Here is a 16867-nt window from a genome sequence, read left to right as displayed (position 1 = left end):
GCTAAATTCGTAAATACAGTAATTACTACATAGCATTACTGTGTATTGAACTACTTTTTCTGTCAAATTTGTTGTATAACACGATGTTTTGGTGTTTAATTTGTAAATTCATAACCTAATTTGATGTTGAATAGCCTTTTCCTTAATGCCTCCTTATTATCCTACATATTCGCTTATCCAACATTCTGCCGGCCCGTTTATGTTGGATAAGTGAGACTCTACTGTATGAGTAGATCCTGTTCCTAAGTGTACAGTATAAGTAGTTGCTCAAATCTGTGACATAAGTCTAGCTGAGCCTTTCCAGAAGTCACCCACCAAGTTTCATGGTTTAATGAGAGCTAGGATCTGTACTCCCAAGACTCGATTGAAGCACTTTATCCACAGTATCACATTGCATCTCTTTAGAAGAATGATAGCATGCATGGTGCAAGTAAAGTAAAATGTGGAACTAAATGATCTAAAGTTGAATTTGTAGTTCTTTCTCAATCTACCGCTGCAAAATGTTGTTGAACAGGTTTCTATATTGCTTCAGGTGGTAATGCTGAGCCTCTGTCACTTGTTCCAACAATTGTTAATCACCCCACTGCTGCACACTGTAAAGCAAGGCAGTGTGTCTTAAATGGGTCAGAATTAAAATGTAATTCAAAAGCATCCTATAAAGCATATTGTCCTAGGGTGTGAGACTGGTATTGTCATCCTAGCTAAATTATATATGGGAGAAGATATCTTTATGGTTTTCTGTTATCAATTGGAGATATGAAAGAATAAGAACCTACTGTTATAATTGTCATTAGAGCAGGAAGCTTGCAGCTACTTGTTGGTGGTTTCTCACAAGTGTTGCTTCATTACCTTTGCTTTTAGCTGCCCACTGCAAAGGCCCCCTAGCATTTGATGACTAACAAGTTGGGCCTGCTGTGGCTTTCTTCAGGTGTCGCCTATTAGGTTGGCCACTATAATCAGTGCCATCTTTTTTCATTGGAAGTCTGTTAGCATGTGGGGAAGGGAGAAAGGGGAAGGGAAGGTATTTGGAGAAATCTAGGAGAAATTCCCCTTCTTTGGGAAGGTGGAGAGAAAATGTGTCCTGACTTCCCCTTACTGATTGCCCTGTCTCTATATTTTAGTCATTGCCTTACCGCCCTATATGAGAGCCATGCGTGAGTTAGGGCCTTTTACCCTAGAACTCAAGATCTGGCTCTTTACTAGAGCATTTAATCTTTGTTAATTTCATCAATATTTGTATGTATGCATTTTTATCCTTTACAATTTTATCTTGTAAATCGCCTAGAGCATCTTGGATGGAGGGCGATTAATAAGTAATTAAATGATGATGATGATGATTAACACTAGTTCAATATCATAAAGGAACATGGTGACGAAGTAAGAATAAGTGAATAATTGATCAGGGATAGGCATACTGATTTGGAGTTATGAGCAGAAGGAAGTGTACTATGTAAGAATGCATATGATGGAAATTGATGAGAACCAACTGTTCTAATTAGCACCGAAATACAGGCAGGCCTCAAGTTACTACCAAGATAATTTATGTAGGTTTGTTCTTAAGTTGAATTTTTATGTAAGACAAAACAGGTACTTTTTAAAAGTGTAACACTAGCCTATCTATCTATCTATCTATCTATCTATCTTTATGGCTTTGGATAGCATAGGGAAAGGTTAACATCCCTGTGGTGTTTGTTTTGCTGTCTGTGCCCCTCTTCAGAAGATTTCATCTCACTTTCTGTCCCTGTGATAGTTGGATTTTGAAAAATGTGGCTTGTTGTAGAAACAAGGATTGGTGATAAAGTTTCAATTGAGATCCTTTCCCCCATGATAGCTCTTTCAGGAGTGAATTTCCCTTCCTAGGGGAAGATTTATCTCACGTCCTGTTGTCTAACCTGTTCTTAACTATGAGTCATTTGTAAGTCTGATGTTTGTAACCCGGGGATTGCCTGTAAATCCTATAAAATAATGTGCTGCCCCCATACTCTGTACAGGTACACCATTTAGACCAATAATTGGCTAGTTAATACTAAAGCTTTTTGAAAGACTACCCATACTTAACTGGTCATGTATTAGTTATAAAGACTGAAAACAGTGGACGTCTTCTAATATGGCATCTGATGCAGTGCCATATTAATACATAGGCAGTTGCCTAGAGGCTGCATGAGCATACGAGCCCCATGGTAATCTATGCACAGACCAAAATTTAACATTAATTTTCCTATCACCCACTTCAACATTCAAAGCTCTCACTAACAGGAGAAACATTATAACTTGTATCAGAGAGCTAGTATGTCTGCATTCAAGAAATATATTTTTCCTGTTTTTATTGCTTGCAATGTTATGGAAGCAGAATATTATAACGGATTCTCAGAAGGCAATTATTGGGTGGGGACAAGAATTTCTCCAGGTTCATGTTATATTGTCCAAACGTTTGTACTGATCTTTTTGGAGGTACCAATAAATGTAAGTTTATTTTATCGATAATTTACATTTTTATTCCAGTGAGTGGTTGGGTAGACAGAGCCCAGTGCACTGCTTTGCCCCGGGGCATACCATGCTATTAAGACAGCCCTGACCTGATGTCATACATGGATGGATCAACTGCAGAAAAAAGGAAATACTTTTTTCTTCTAGATTCTTCCTTTTGTGAATCTAATTTAGACAATTGACACTTACTGGATGGTTTAACTGGTTTCCTTCCCACTTGTCTCACTGACCACTTAACAAGAATTCATAAAGCAGTTCATATTCATAGAATAATAGAGTTGAAAGAGACCACAAGCTATTTAAAGCTATTTAAAACATTGTATTTGGTTTCATTTTTGTCAAAAGACCTCTGAGTAGGGCTGATTTCTAATGCTTTTCCTGATATTAGCATTTTAGCATCTCCATCTGAGATGACAGATTGTAGAGAATCTCATTGAAAAAGCAGTTCCTAGCTTATCTTGTGTCTTATGTAGTTCTTAAGGGAAGGGGGCCGAAATTTCTATTATTCCTGGGTATCCCTTCCTCCAAGCTAACAGACTCTGGAACATGAGTAGGATCTGGCAGGACATTTCTGGTGCGCAAAAAAGTAACTGCTGTTCATTGGCAGGATTGTTCAAATTGTACCTCCCTCCCCCAATTCTTTGTGTAAAGATTAGGAGGCAGTACCTCCAGAAAGTGAGAAATCCATTCATCCTCCTGCAAAGAGTTTTGTGTGAAATAAAGGACCCTTTGCATTAGAAGCTGTACTTCTGCTGGCAAATATGGAACAAGGACAGTTTCTTTTTCCCTCAATAGCTTATGATTTGTACTGACTGACCCAGTTGATAGATACATTATTAATGCAAAAAATTGGCCAGATCTTATAATTGGCCCTTATAAAAGACTGCATTTTTATGTTGTATGGATGGTACCGAAGTCCATCTCTACTATATCTTTTAAACTACGTCAGTGGTGATTTGAATTCTTCTATGTATGAGATCAGGAGGGGAGAAAATAATCCCCCTGAGATAACAGACCTTTGATAGAAAAGGGAAGATAAGAAATCAAAGGATATCTTGTATCTTGTGATACTATTTTGTTCATGGAAACCTTGCTGATCAATGGGATGATTCCTTCCTGTAGCCCCGTGCAAGTCTTAAACCCTGTGGGAGACCCACAAACATTGTGAGTGAAAGATAGTTGTGGGAGGAAGGAAACATCTATAAATCAAGCATTGATGCAAAATATATGTTTAGCATCATTTGTGTTATGTTCTTTTTTGTTTAGTAGAAATATTTAAGCTTGTGTGCAAAATGCAACTGGACATGCTTTACAATCAATTTTGCTATATTGATCACATTACCTACATAGAAACGTACGTAAGTATATGTGTGAATATTTAATACTGCTGTATTCAGTGGTTTACCATGAACATTTTCTGGAAAGTTTATGATGAAGGTATCTCAGTCAATTGAGATCTCAAATGCTTGTTGTGTGGGCATATGTTTTGTCATACCTGCTGTTCAGCTGTTCATACTGGAAGCTGCTGAACTTACATGTGATGGCAGTGGGTTAAAGATGCCATTTCCTCTGGGTCAGAAAACCTTTTATTTGCACTGTACTGATGCCTAAACGCCTTGAAGTAGGTTGGATCCTATTCTGTGTTGCCTTAAAACATATAGTAAATGTTTCCCATTACTTACAGCTGTAGAGCTATGTGTGGGTACTTGTACTTCTGTGGGCTTTCACATGCAAAATGTCAGAGGCTATAATAGGCTGCGCTACAGCAGTACTATGGATCCCATGAGTTAGGATGACACTTCTGGATGTCTTCTATAGATTTAACATTCTTCACCATTCCCTGTATCTAGTTGGGCTGTTTTGTCAGTTTTTCCCAACGAACTTCTGCTTCAATAATTTGGCCCATTCATATAGATGGTGCTAATTTTCAGCTCTTTCATGTTCCTTACCCCAAAGGCGAGGGTTTTTAAAATGTGAACAGTCACAGTTTAGTTCTTGAATCCTACGTTTTGGTTAAGCATCATTCGGAACATATTAGAAGATGAGGCTAATGAGCCCACAGAACAGAAGGATTTAGACTAATTAGCAGTAAAAAAAATGCCTCAAACCTTTTGACAGATGATGGTGCTTGGGCTTTCCTTAGTACTCGGGCTTCAGCTTCTTATTAATCATTTCCCAGGTTTTGAGCTCCCTGGAGCAGAGCAAACACCTCTGATTTGCTTTAGCAGCCCAGCAGTTGATGTCATTGCCCTAGTATGTGCCAGTTGTACCTGAAGATCACTCAAGAGGTGAGGCGCCTCTGTATGAATGAGGGGAAGTGAGGAGCTAGTAGTGCTTGGCACAGCCCTGCAGCCGCTGAGCCTCTGGCAAGAGAGTGTGGCTTCCTCTCAGCTATTGTTAACCATCTCTTCGTCTCCCCCCCCCCCCAACCTTCCTCCGAGGTTTGAGCAAGCTAGGTTGCATTTCGAAATGAGGCTAGATTAGAAGAATGTATGGGCGTGTGTAGTTTTTATAAAGCTGACACAGAAGAGGGAGTGTGTGCTGCTTCAGTCGCAGAGAGGATTATTTTGCCTGTTGTTTAACCGCTCTCCTTGCTGGTACTTCAGGCACATGTTTGCCAACCCCACCCTGCCGTAAGTAGAGCAGTTAGTCTGCCCCTTTGAAGGCTCAGGTGTCTCAATCGAGGCTCCGTTTAGCTAATAAATCTAGAGAAGGGGGGTGGTCCATCTGTCAGGACCCCTCATAGCTGACTCACAGGAAGTGCTAAAAGGCTTGGCACTGGGTGACCGGCTCCAGGAGCTTGCCCCTCCTTCTCTGCTGCCTCTGCCTGCATGTGTCTCCAGCCCTTTCCTAAAGAACAATTGAACTGCCTTGGAAGTTTGGAGAGGACGAAGGGATCTCCTTAAAGTTGTCTGTCTAGCCGCCTGCAGGATGCTTAGTTTGACACCGGTTTAGACAGCTGTCAGTCTCCATCTTCTCTCTTCCCTCCTCCCTCCCCCTGCTTCCCTTGTGGATTGCTTTGTCTGGACGAAAAAAGGTGACCATGGTCCAACGCTTCAGCCTCAGGAGGCAACTATCAAAGGTAGGCGACTTCTGCTATCAGGATATGGGGGGGCCTGTCCTCATTATATCACTTCTCTCTTTTAGATCAAAGAAATTGCTGCTTGTGCAGAAGTGGGCGGGGGTCTGCATGAGGGAAAGCAGCTCTGCCTTTTGTTCTTCCTTTCAACAGACACAAAGGTTTTTTAAATATATATATAGCAAATTGTCTGCTAGCAGACAGAATATTTTTCTCTCCAAAAGTGTAGACCTGGGTGAGCATTTTGCTTCTTTCTTACTCTCTCATGTTGTGTAAAGGAAACGAGGCTCTTTTTATTTTCGTACTAGATTATGGGCTGATGGGACAGAACATATGGAGTTTGGGTTTAGAATGGCATTTTGTGGTAACCAGAAAATCCACCTGGCAAAACACAGGGCAGTTCTTTCCTATTGCTTCAAAGTATTTATTAGGCATGGCTTTCTACAGAAAAAAAGAACAAAGGAGTTGTTCTGAGGAGATTTTGCTGCCTAATACTTTACATCCTTTGTGATTAAGATGATTTTGGAAAAATGGGTGTTAGGTAGAATTGGACACAAAGGAAACTGTATTTACTAACCCCCTTTTTAAGTACACTTTGCTCCTGATTTTGAACACAGACTGATAAATATGAGGGCCTTAAATGCCATTTAAGCAAACTGAATTCTCCTTATAAACCATATAACAATTTTTAGTGTTTTGCAGTTTCTGAGCTTTATAATTAGATAGTTTTTTTTATTTTAAAAACTTCCTTGTCATCTCTTTTTTCATTAAATGACACAAAGGCTTTCCTTTTGTGTGTTTGTTGAATGCAGCGATCAGCTGCTGATCACTGCATTTAGGTCAAAATGCTCTTCCTAAGGACAATCCATTGGAAAGCCTTAGAGTATTGTAATGAACTGGCATTCTGTATGACCCATTTCAGAGTTCATCAGCAATTTTGAAGTACCTATCAATTATGAATGAAAATGGGGGACCTTGTTATGCCCTTCCATCATAAGATGCCTGCAAGTGAGAAAGATAGGCAAATTGGCCCCTCCTAGATGTTTTGGACTGCAGCTCACATAATGCTTGACCCTTAGCCATGGTGGCTGGGGTTTATCTCAGTTCTAGTCAAAAACATCTGGCAAGTTCTACACCTATTGTTAAGCATTGCCAAACATTTTTTAATAATTGCCTCCTGATATATCCTAATTTTAAACTCTTTACTTGAAAGCAATTATATGCGTAGAATCTTGGAATGTATTTCATACCATTATTGAATCTCTTCTTTTAAATTTTGTTATAAACTCTAGTAAGTAATCTGGAAATAACTGAATAGTAGTGTTGGGGGATTTCGATAATGAGGAGTTGGGTGTCATTGGCATAGCATTCAGATAGCTGTGGATAGGTCATAACGATACTTATAATAACATTACATGGTATATGCTTACATTGTTACACATTGTTGTGATTTTACTGTTATCCGCTTTGAGTTTCCTTTGGGAAAGAAAAAGCAGGATATAAATACAACTACTACTTCTACTACTACTAATAAAATTAATACATGACTGTAATTTGCATGCATATCTTGTCTATCTAAAGGAAATCTGCACAACAGGACTGCCTTTTCAATCTTAATTCATGGATGGCTAATTGGTGGCCTGTAATTTTGTCTGGTTTTGTTCCACTACAGGTTGAGTATCCCTTATCCAGGATTTCCAAATCCAAACTATCCCAAAATCTAAAACTGTCCACATGAATGGCTGAGCTAATGATACCTTTGCTTTCTGATGGAATAATACACAAATTTTGTTTCATTCACAAACTTATTAAAATATTGGGTATAAATTAACCTTCAGAATATGTTCATAAAAGGCTTATGAAGCATAAATGAAATTCATGTTTAGACTTGTATCTCATCTCCAAGGTGTATCATTATCCTTGTATTTGCAAATACATACTTTCCAAAATCCGAAACTCTTTGGGTCCCAGGCATTCTAGATAAGAGATACTCAATTTGTAGGTATGGTTCCTAGTATTCTTTAGCCATAAGGACTATAAGCTTTTAAAACCCTCAGCAAAACCTATAATGTTCATCACATTGCATTCTGTGCCTGTTGTATATGCTGGGCATTTTCTCTACACCCGGAGAATGTAACATATGAACACTTGGGACTTAAGTACAGTGACGATGACTCTTCATTTCCACTGTATATTTGTATATATTTGGGATGTATATTTGGGGATTATTTCAGTATGTGATGCCTTGACCCTTATTGATGAACATGCATATTAAGGCAGAACTTATTGTGAGGAAGCTTTGGCCTAATAATAATAATAATAATACCTCTAATGTCCTAGGTCCTTGGGAAGGGCCCGATATTCAGAGACGAATCTGAGACACTTGGACCTAATATGCCTGTGTGCTGTGTTGTTATGTACAAATAAATCTATAATAATAATAATAATAATAATATATTTCTTACCCACCTGTGTTCATGAGCTACTGGGCAGCTCTGATTGCTCAGTGACCATCTACAATGTTCAATATGGATTTCATTAGCCTTCTCCCACCTAGTGTCCTCCACTTATTTGGAACTGCAGCTTTCTGGTTCTTGTGACCAATGCTGGATAAATTGAGTTGGAGTTCAAAACATATAAGAGTTTGAAGTTGGGGAAGACTGGAATAGATCATTTAGCTTAGCTTGGATTCTGTGCACTCACCCTTAAAGACAAACCTTTATGTCAGTGTTGATGAAGTAGATCCAACCTAGTGCAATAGTACATAGAAGAACATTTCCTTGATTGAAAGGCTCTCTGATGCTTGGAATGAACACAGTTAGTAGTGCTTAACTTTCATTTGGGCTGTACTATTGACAATACTTGCTTTGGTAATTTGAGAAAAGTTATTATTACCTGCTGCAGCAGCAACCATACTTGTCTGTCAGGCAAGGAGAATTTTCTATCAAGAGATATAATGGCGATAGTGTATGGTCATGCATGTGGCCTTTTAGTATAACTGTACTTTCCAGTCTCATCTTGTCACGACCCAGGTTGCAAAGGCACCAATAACCAAACACAGAGGCCAGAATCTAACTAATATCTTTATTGAAGGAATATATAAGGTTAGTAAAAGCAAATGTAAAAGATAGTCCAGAAGCAGACCTTTCAGGAAAGGTCAAAATTAGTCCAAAGAAATAATGTCCAATATGAAATATTAAGGTCCAAAGTTGTAATCCAATAACCGAAACACTCACTTTGCCAAGCAAAGTGAGGGGAGATGACAAGGTCCTTTAGTCCATAAACTTGAGCAAGGCTAGGAAATAACTTGATACTTGAAACAAGGCTTAAAACGTGGAACAAGGTAACTAAGAACAAGAACAAGGTCCGTGGAATAACTTGGTAAAATCCGTGGAACAAGGCAAGGATTGGTCCTGGGAAACAAGGCAAAGTCCGTAGATAAACAAAGGCTGGGAAGCAAGACGAAGGCTGGATAGCAAGGCAAGGCTTGAGCAGGAGCGAGGCTTGAATCGGAGCGCGCTGTCCAGACACAACTCGCTCCGTAGGCTGACGAATTGACTCCGCGAAGTTACTACGCGGGTAAAACCCCTAAATAGAGTCTAACTTTCCCGCCGAAGCAGTTCTCTGGGAATCAGAACCGAAAGCTAAAGTCTGAGACCAGATGTGAGACTCCCCAAAGATTCTCACGAGAAGCAGTCTTAATTGGCCACATTCTTAGCTGCAATCCTCGCACTCCTGCGCGAAGCTGATTCCAAACTTCTCTGTTGTTTACAAAACTCCCGGCGCAAGAACACGGGAGAAGTAGGCTCTGGGGTTGTTTGACATACTTCTGGGAGACAACTTTCTTGCAGGTGCAAGGTTCCCAGATCTGCCTGGGAAAGATCTGGCTGAGAGGAATCCAGTTCTGACTGGGAAGGTAAAAAACCCAAGTTTTCCTCCTCATCAGGAATTACAATGTCCTGAGCAGGACTACAAGGCCCATGAGTCATCACACATCTCACTTTAAATTCCTAAGTATATTAATAATTTAATAATCATTGTTGTTCCCTTGGGTGAACAGACAGGCAAAATAAATGCAGTTGTTGAAGGACCCCCATATACTAAAAGGCATGTGGCCTTTTAGTATAACTGTCCTTTCCAGTCTCATCTCACTTTAAATTCCTAAGTATATTAATAATTTAATAATCATTGTTGTTCCCTTGGGTGAACAGACAGGCAAAATAAATACAGTTGTTGAAGGACCCCCATGTACACAAATTTCAGTTGAACTTGACACTGAAGCTAAACACTATGGCCGCCTGTCCAACCACATTCTGGTAAAATTTCCCAAAGGAGAGGTTCAATGTACCTTTTCTCAGGTTAGGAGAAAGCACATGCTGTCACTCTGACCAAGAGGTCATGAGTTCGAGGCCAGCCCATGTAGGGGTGAGCACCCAACAATTAAAAATTAAATATAGCCCCTGCTCATTGCTGACCTAAGCAACCCGAAAGATAATTGCATCTATCAAGTAGGAAATTTAGGCACCACTTATATGTGGGGAGGCTAATTTACAACATCATAAAATTCATCCGCCCGTCGTTGGAATGGGGAAGTTGCCGTCGCAGTGGATGATGAAACAGCTGCTCCCCCTGTGGCCAGAATCCCCCTGGAAGCTGGAAAAGGTTTAAATTGCCTCTGCGTCTGTCTCTGTTCTATGTTATATGGCATTGAATGTTTACCTTATATGTATACAATGTGATCCGCCCTGAGTCCCCTTCAGGGTGAGAAGGGCGGAATATAAATACTATAAATAAATAAATAAATAAGCCTTGCAAGTTTAAGTTTTCAGTCAATGCTTGACAAAGACAGTCATGTTCCCAGTTTGAAGCAGAGGGTGAAAATGCCTTGTATCTCTCGCTTTCCCATGAGATGGAAAACTTAAGAAGATGAGGACAGAAAATATGTTTTTAGAGGTGCTACAAGCATAAAGTGTACTTTTCAGCACTCTCACTGGACCTATTTTGAAGGAATTGTGGGATACAATGCATGCTGACTTGGATCGTTTTGCATGCAGGTATAAATATGCAAGCATATCTCAGTTAACAAAGCCTGTTGCAGCAAAACTTCCTTTTAAAAAGACTTTTTATACCCTCTAGTTTTCCACATTCCCATCTATCAAAGTGAATGATATATATTTTTTAGAAGTTTTGGCATTGGAAAGATAGCAAAGGAGGACTGGAGGAAGTGCACTTTCATAAAATCATAGAATCGTAGAGTTGGAAGAGACCTCACGGGCCATCCAGTCCAACCCCCTGCAAGTAGCAGGAAAAAATCATTGAGAGCACCCCCGACAGATGCAAGGTTAAAAGCCTCCAAAGAAGGAGCCTCCACCACAGTCCGGGGCAGAGAGTTCCACTCCCAAACAGCTCTCACAGTGAGGAAGTTCTTCCTAATGTTCAGGTAGAATCTCCTTTCCTGTAGTTTGAAGCCATTGTTCTGCGTCCTAGTCTGCAGGGCAGCAGCAAACAAGCTTGCTCCCTCCTCCCTATGACTTCCCCTCACATATTTTTACATGGCTATCATGTCTCCTCTCAGCCTTCTCTTCTGCAGGCTAAACATGCCCAGCTCTTTAAACTGCTCCTCATACGGCTTGTTCTCCAGACCCTTAATCATTTTAGTCGCCCTCCTCTGGACGCTTTCCAGCTTGTCAGCATCTCCCTTCAACTGCTGTGCCCAGAATTGGACACAGTATTCCAGGTGTGGTCTAACCAAGGCAGAATAGAGGGGGAGCATGACTTCCCTGGATCTAGACACTAGACTCCTATTTATGCAGGCCAAAATCCCATTGGCTTTTTTCGCTGCCGCATCACATTGTAGGCTCATGTTTAATTTGTTCACAAGGACTCCAAACGTACTTTCATTTTTTCTGCCTAAGTGAAGTATCTTGCATTTGTCCCTGTTGAACTTCATTTTGTTAGTTTTGGCCCATCTCTCTAGTCTGTCAAGATAGTTTTAATTCTGCTCCTTTCTTCTGGAGTGTTAGCTATCCCTCCCAGTTTGGTGTCATCTGCAAAGTTGATGATCGTGCCTTCTAACCCTTCGTCTAAGTCGTTAATAAAGAATTTGAACAGAACCGGGCCCAGGACGGAACCCTGCGGCACTCCACTTGTGACTTCTTTCCAGGATGAAGAAGACACATAGGTGAGCACCCTTTGGGTTTGTTCGCTTAGCCAATTACAGATCCACCTAACTGTAGTTTTGCTTAGCTCGTATTTGACTAGCTTGTTTGCGAGAAGATCATGGGGGACCTTGTCGAAGGCCTTACTGAAATCCAGATAGGCTACATCCACGGCGTTCCCCGCATCTACCCAGCTTGTAACTCTATCGAAAAAAGAGATCAGATTATTCTGGCATGATTTGTTTTTGGTAAATCTGTGTTGACTATTAGCAATGACCGCATCTGTTTCTAAGTGTTTGCAGACCACTTCCTTAATGATCTTTTCCAGAATCTTGCCTGGTATCGACGTTTGGCTGACAAGACGGTAATTGTTTGGGTCGTCCTTTATCATATTGGGTTGCAGCAGTTAGTCGGCAGTAAATATTGTAATAAATGAGGTGTGAAAGAATGGGATTATGTTCTGGCCTTTTCTATTGTAGCCTTGTGTTCCTCCCTACAGTAGGAAAGGAAAGGAGCAGCTGTCTCCAGGATCTCTGAGCATGCACAAAGATCAAAACAGCGATATAGTAACAGGAGATGGCAGTTAAGCCTGCCTCACTAGTTCTTATAGCAAGCTTTTTAAATAGCATAGAAATACATATTTGGCCACACAATAGTAATGGAGATCACAAGAATAGTGGATGTTAGCTGAGGGAGGGGAATGGAATTCATTCTTTGATGCATTTTGAAAGAAGTGTTCTTTAAAAGTTTCAGAAAATCTTTGTTTACTTCTCCAAAGCTTTCCTGGCCCCATTCTTTCATCTCACATTCATATAATTAGTTTTGATTTAAATATTGAAATGAATAATGACTTCTTTTTCCTGCTGCAGTTACCTTTCCATATTGTTTCTGTTGCTTGTACCAAATTTTCTGTTAAAGACGTACAGCACAGAGACACATCTACTTTGTTCACTGGGGTATACCTGTATGGCATTTGTGCAGTAATGTGTGTTGTGTCCTACCCCGCATGAACATGGTGAGTATATTTATGGAAACTATCATTAGTCTTGCGGCAGTTTAAAGACTATGAAATCTAAAAAGTAGCATAAGTTTTCCTGACTGTTAATTCTAAATAGACTGGAGATACACTTTTATTATATCTTGTGTAAAGGATGGTTTATTTGTGATGTTAGAAGAGTGATATTTAAAAAATATATTACTTTTTTAAAAATTACAAGCCACATAAATTTCATTAAGGATGAATGTGTACTAATTAATTAACCTTTCATAAAGCAGTGTCTGTGTTAATGTAGAAATTCTGGTACTGGGAAAGTAATTATAGTTTGCAGTGAAAAAAAACGTATTATCTGGCTCCACGCCACAGGGAATAGAATTGAACTTTTTTATAAGTTTGTGCCCCGATTTCAAGTTAGAGTCTTTTTAAGATCCTTTAAAAAATGTATTGCCTTTTTGATGTCAAATTTATTGAAATCTGACTTATTTGTCCTGTGTAGAGTACATAAAGTCATTACTGGAGCCTATATCACATATGCAGATGAGGAGGTTATAGAATCCTTGGTGTTTTTGTGGCTGCCTTTATTAGGTTTTCTAATAGTGTGGTCAATTTAGATATGGGAGAAATTTAGCTTTGGTTTTTTGTAGCGTTTGGATCCTGTATTTGTGTCTCTGTTACATACTCTGCTTCTGATAATCATTTTAGATTAGTGGCCTTTCTGTAAAAATATAAGCATGTTAACTTAGGCCTCTGAGAGGGACAAAAGAAGATTGATGAAATTTATATGTGGTTTTAGCTGAGTGCCATAAGTGGCAACAAATGGTATTCTGTCACATTTTATTTATATTTATATTCATTCGTTGTGGAAATTTCCTAGAAAAGTGTATTGCTCAAGAGGTTTGATTTCTTTTATCATTGTGTAAGGTGGTTTCTTCCATTACATCCGGAAAAGAATCTCAGGAATTAGCCTCTCGTCTTTGTATGCATTGGATCTAGCCTTTGTACTTCTCTTTAAGAATTGTACTACATAAAGAGCATTCAGACTAATATTTTAGATATTTTTAATATGTTCCCATTGATTGTTCAAAAAAAAAAAGATTACCTTGCAGGGTTCTCATAACTTTTGTGAAGGTTTTAATGTGTCATTTTGTACCGAGATGACACAGCACTACAGTTGCTAGTTATTACATTCAGATAAGTTGATTTTCATAAACCTCTTCTCCTTTAAGAGGTTAACTTTAATCTCTTATTGAAATAACTAGTAGAAGGAACAATCAAGTACTATGTTCATTTCTAGTTCATGACCTGAACTCACTGGTGATTTCTCCAGAACCACTCTACCCTTAGCCCACTAGCTTGGCCTTAGGTTAGGAAACATTTTTAAGTGTCCCTAAGCAATTTAGATAACACATACAATCAACAAGCTGAAATACAAATTTCAGTTCTTGTAACATGCTTTCTTGTGCATATGTCTAAAACCTTAGTGTTCTTTATCTTCCATTCCCCATAACAAAGTCTGTGTAACTTGAGAATTGGCACGCATCTTTTGGAAGATGTTGGCAATATGAGCAAAAATAAAATTGCCAGAACTCCTGATCATTGATATTGTTTCCTGAGAAAATAGCTTTCCTTTGGCCTAAAATGGTAGGCTATTTGAATTTTTTAGATAATGAAAATAAATTAGATCCTAATAATACTTAAAACATTTGTTTTGGGCACCCTGTTGCTACCATTCAAGCAATTTAACTGTGATTAAGCCCACATGTAGACATTTCATTTCCTGTGTCCATTTCCTTCTAGACCATAAATGTATTTAAATAATATTCAGATGCAGACAGTCCCCAAGTTATGAACAAGTTAGGTTCTATAGATTTGTTCTTAAGTTGAATTTAAATGTAAGTAGGAACAGGAATTTTTTAAAGTGTACGCTTTGGATAGCATAGGGAAGGGTTAACATCCCTGTGAGATTTGTTTTGCTGTCTGTGCCTCTGTTCAAAAGATTTCACCTCACTTTCTCTCCTGTGATAATTGGAGTTTGAAAAAATTGGTTTGTTGTAGAAACAAGGTTTGGTGATAAAGCTTCAGTGGAGACTCCTTTTCCCCATAATATCTCTTTCAAGACTGAATTTCCCTTCCTAGGGATAGATTTCTCTAACTTCCTGTTGTCTCATTGTAAAAACATTCGTGAATGAATTGTTATTTGGTTTTTACTGGTTGCTTGAGTTCTAGTTAATTGAAAGTACTGTATACTCATTGTAATCTTTTATTTGACTTTCATGTCTTAACCCAGGGATTCTTTTTCATTTTTGTTGCCTGAAAAAGTGTCTAGTGATTTCTCTTTCTTGACTAATATACCATATTCCTTGATTCTAAGGCTCCATCAATTGTAAGATGTATACTAATTTCACTATCGTCAACAGAAAAAAGGCTTCATTGGATAGATAGATGGATAGGATCAATAGAAAGATAGATAAGCACCTGTGATTCTAATATACACTCCATTTCTAGAGAGATTTATAGAAGGGATGGAGAGAAAATGCATCTTGGAATCAAAGAAATACAACATACTTTAATTCCCCAAAAGATAAATGTGTCTCTATAGACAAATAATATTCATTCATTACTTATTTGAAGAAAATGTTTTAATGTTAATGTGTTTTAGTTAACACAATGTTTATAAAGTTTGAATTCAAAAAGAAATACTTATCTGACTTTTCTCCATGGTTTCTTCAATATTTGTTAGAATGGTTGTTGGTTAGACATGATATATGTTTCATTGTAATGCACAACTAGTGAACAGTAGGTTCACTAGGAACAAAAACTAATCTGAAATCTGCATTTCCAAAAGCCAAATATTTGACCTAGTGTTGCAAAATCAAATATTTGACCTGTTACAGGGTTAAAACTTTTCCTTCTGTCTCTTTCTGTGTAAATTACATTTGGGGGAAAAAACAACTCAGTCAGGCCATGGGTCAACTATGGATTAGGATTACAACTAAAAGGCAAGAGCTGATTGCAGTAGCAGAGTACTTCTCCTTGAAAATAACTCTAGTTATCAATCGGATATGATTGTCTTATTTTCTGAGGTGGTAGTGACATGACAGAAAAATCATAGTTCGCTCTCTCTCTCTCTCTCTCTCTCTCTCTCTCTCTCTCTCTCTCTCTCTCTCTCTCTCTCTCTCTCTCTCTCTTTTTGCAAGCCCAAGTATCAGATGACCATTTTGGACATGGTTCTTGGCTGTGTACACTAAGCTGATTAGAAAAGCATTTTTGTACTTTTCCTGGAAAATGTCCTTATTCCAGCATCTTTTAACATATTCTCACACTAATACTTTTGTAATAAAATATCTCATCTAGTTATTTAGGTTATTGGGACAAAGGGATCTTATTTTATAAGGAGTGGGTGAGATCACAGTTACAGACTCCCAAGTGAATGCTTTTGTGAAGTCTTTATATAGTACAAAAGAAAACAATATTGGCTCCTAGTTACTGCAAATTCAGAATTCCTAGTTTTAGAATGGTGTCCCTTGAACTTACTGCTTTATCCCATAAACAGCAGGGCCCATGACCTAGGCCATACATGTCAAATACAAGACCTGAATCTGTCCCACCACGTCATTTTATGTGGCCCGCAAGGCGTTCAACATAGTTACATTTATACAGTCTTACCATTATAAACAGCCCTTTAAAGGCAACAAGGCGTGTTTTCTGTGGAGGAAGTGGATACTTAGTTTGACATCCTTTGGAGGCCTCGTATACATTGATGCATTTGATTTAAACTTCCAGCTACAGAGGTTTGTGATAAAATAAATAAGCCTTTAAAGTGCCAAAATTCTGATATATTATCCTTCTACTGTGGGTAGTCAGCAAGTGTAATTGGTGTAATATTAAACCTATAGTACGTTTATGTGTGACTTCTCAGCAAGTCCATAGAACTAAATGAATTAAATTGCTAAGTCTTCTGAAACTTTACACTTTAACATCTTTCCTACAAATAAGAAGTCAATATAAGCTTTTGATTCAGATGTTACATTTAGCCATATTTCAGAAAAGGCTAGCTAGCATCTTGGTTTTTTAAAATTCTCTGAACAATGTATAGTTTAGACATGATCTATTATAGAAATATATAGTATTAGACAGTATTTTAGA

The 16867-nt window shown here is 38.5% G+C and overlaps 1 protein-coding gene across 5 annotated transcripts in view; it reads left to right on the top strand.

Annotated features, from left to right (window-relative positions):
* tmcc1 (transmembrane and coiled-coil domain family 1) overlaps nt 1-16867 on the top strand; it is a 156925-nt gene that overhangs the window by 57268 nt on the left and 82790 nt on the right. Inside the window, exon 1 of one of the 5 annotated variants that reach the window (XM_008116985.3) lies at nt 2852-5569. The exons of the other annotated variants lie outside the window; for them this stretch is intronic. Within the exon in view, the coding sequence (XP_008115192.1) occupies nt 5531-5569 (39 nt within the window). The 5' untranslated portion in view covers nt 2852-5530. Of the gene's footprint in view, nt 1-2851; nt 5570-16867 lie in introns of those variants that run through there. 5 annotated transcript variants of the gene reach the window in all.

This window comes from Anolis carolinensis, chromosome 2, assembly GCF_035594765.1.
Source record: "Anolis carolinensis isolate JA03-04 chromosome 2, rAnoCar3.1.pri, whole genome shotgun sequence".
In the NCBI taxonomy this organism is placed as follows: Eukaryota; Metazoa; Chordata; class Lepidosauria; order Squamata; family Dactyloidae; genus Anolis; species Anolis carolinensis.
Note: the sequence above shows the minus strand (reverse complement) of the source record. Positions and strands in the feature narration are given on the sequence as shown.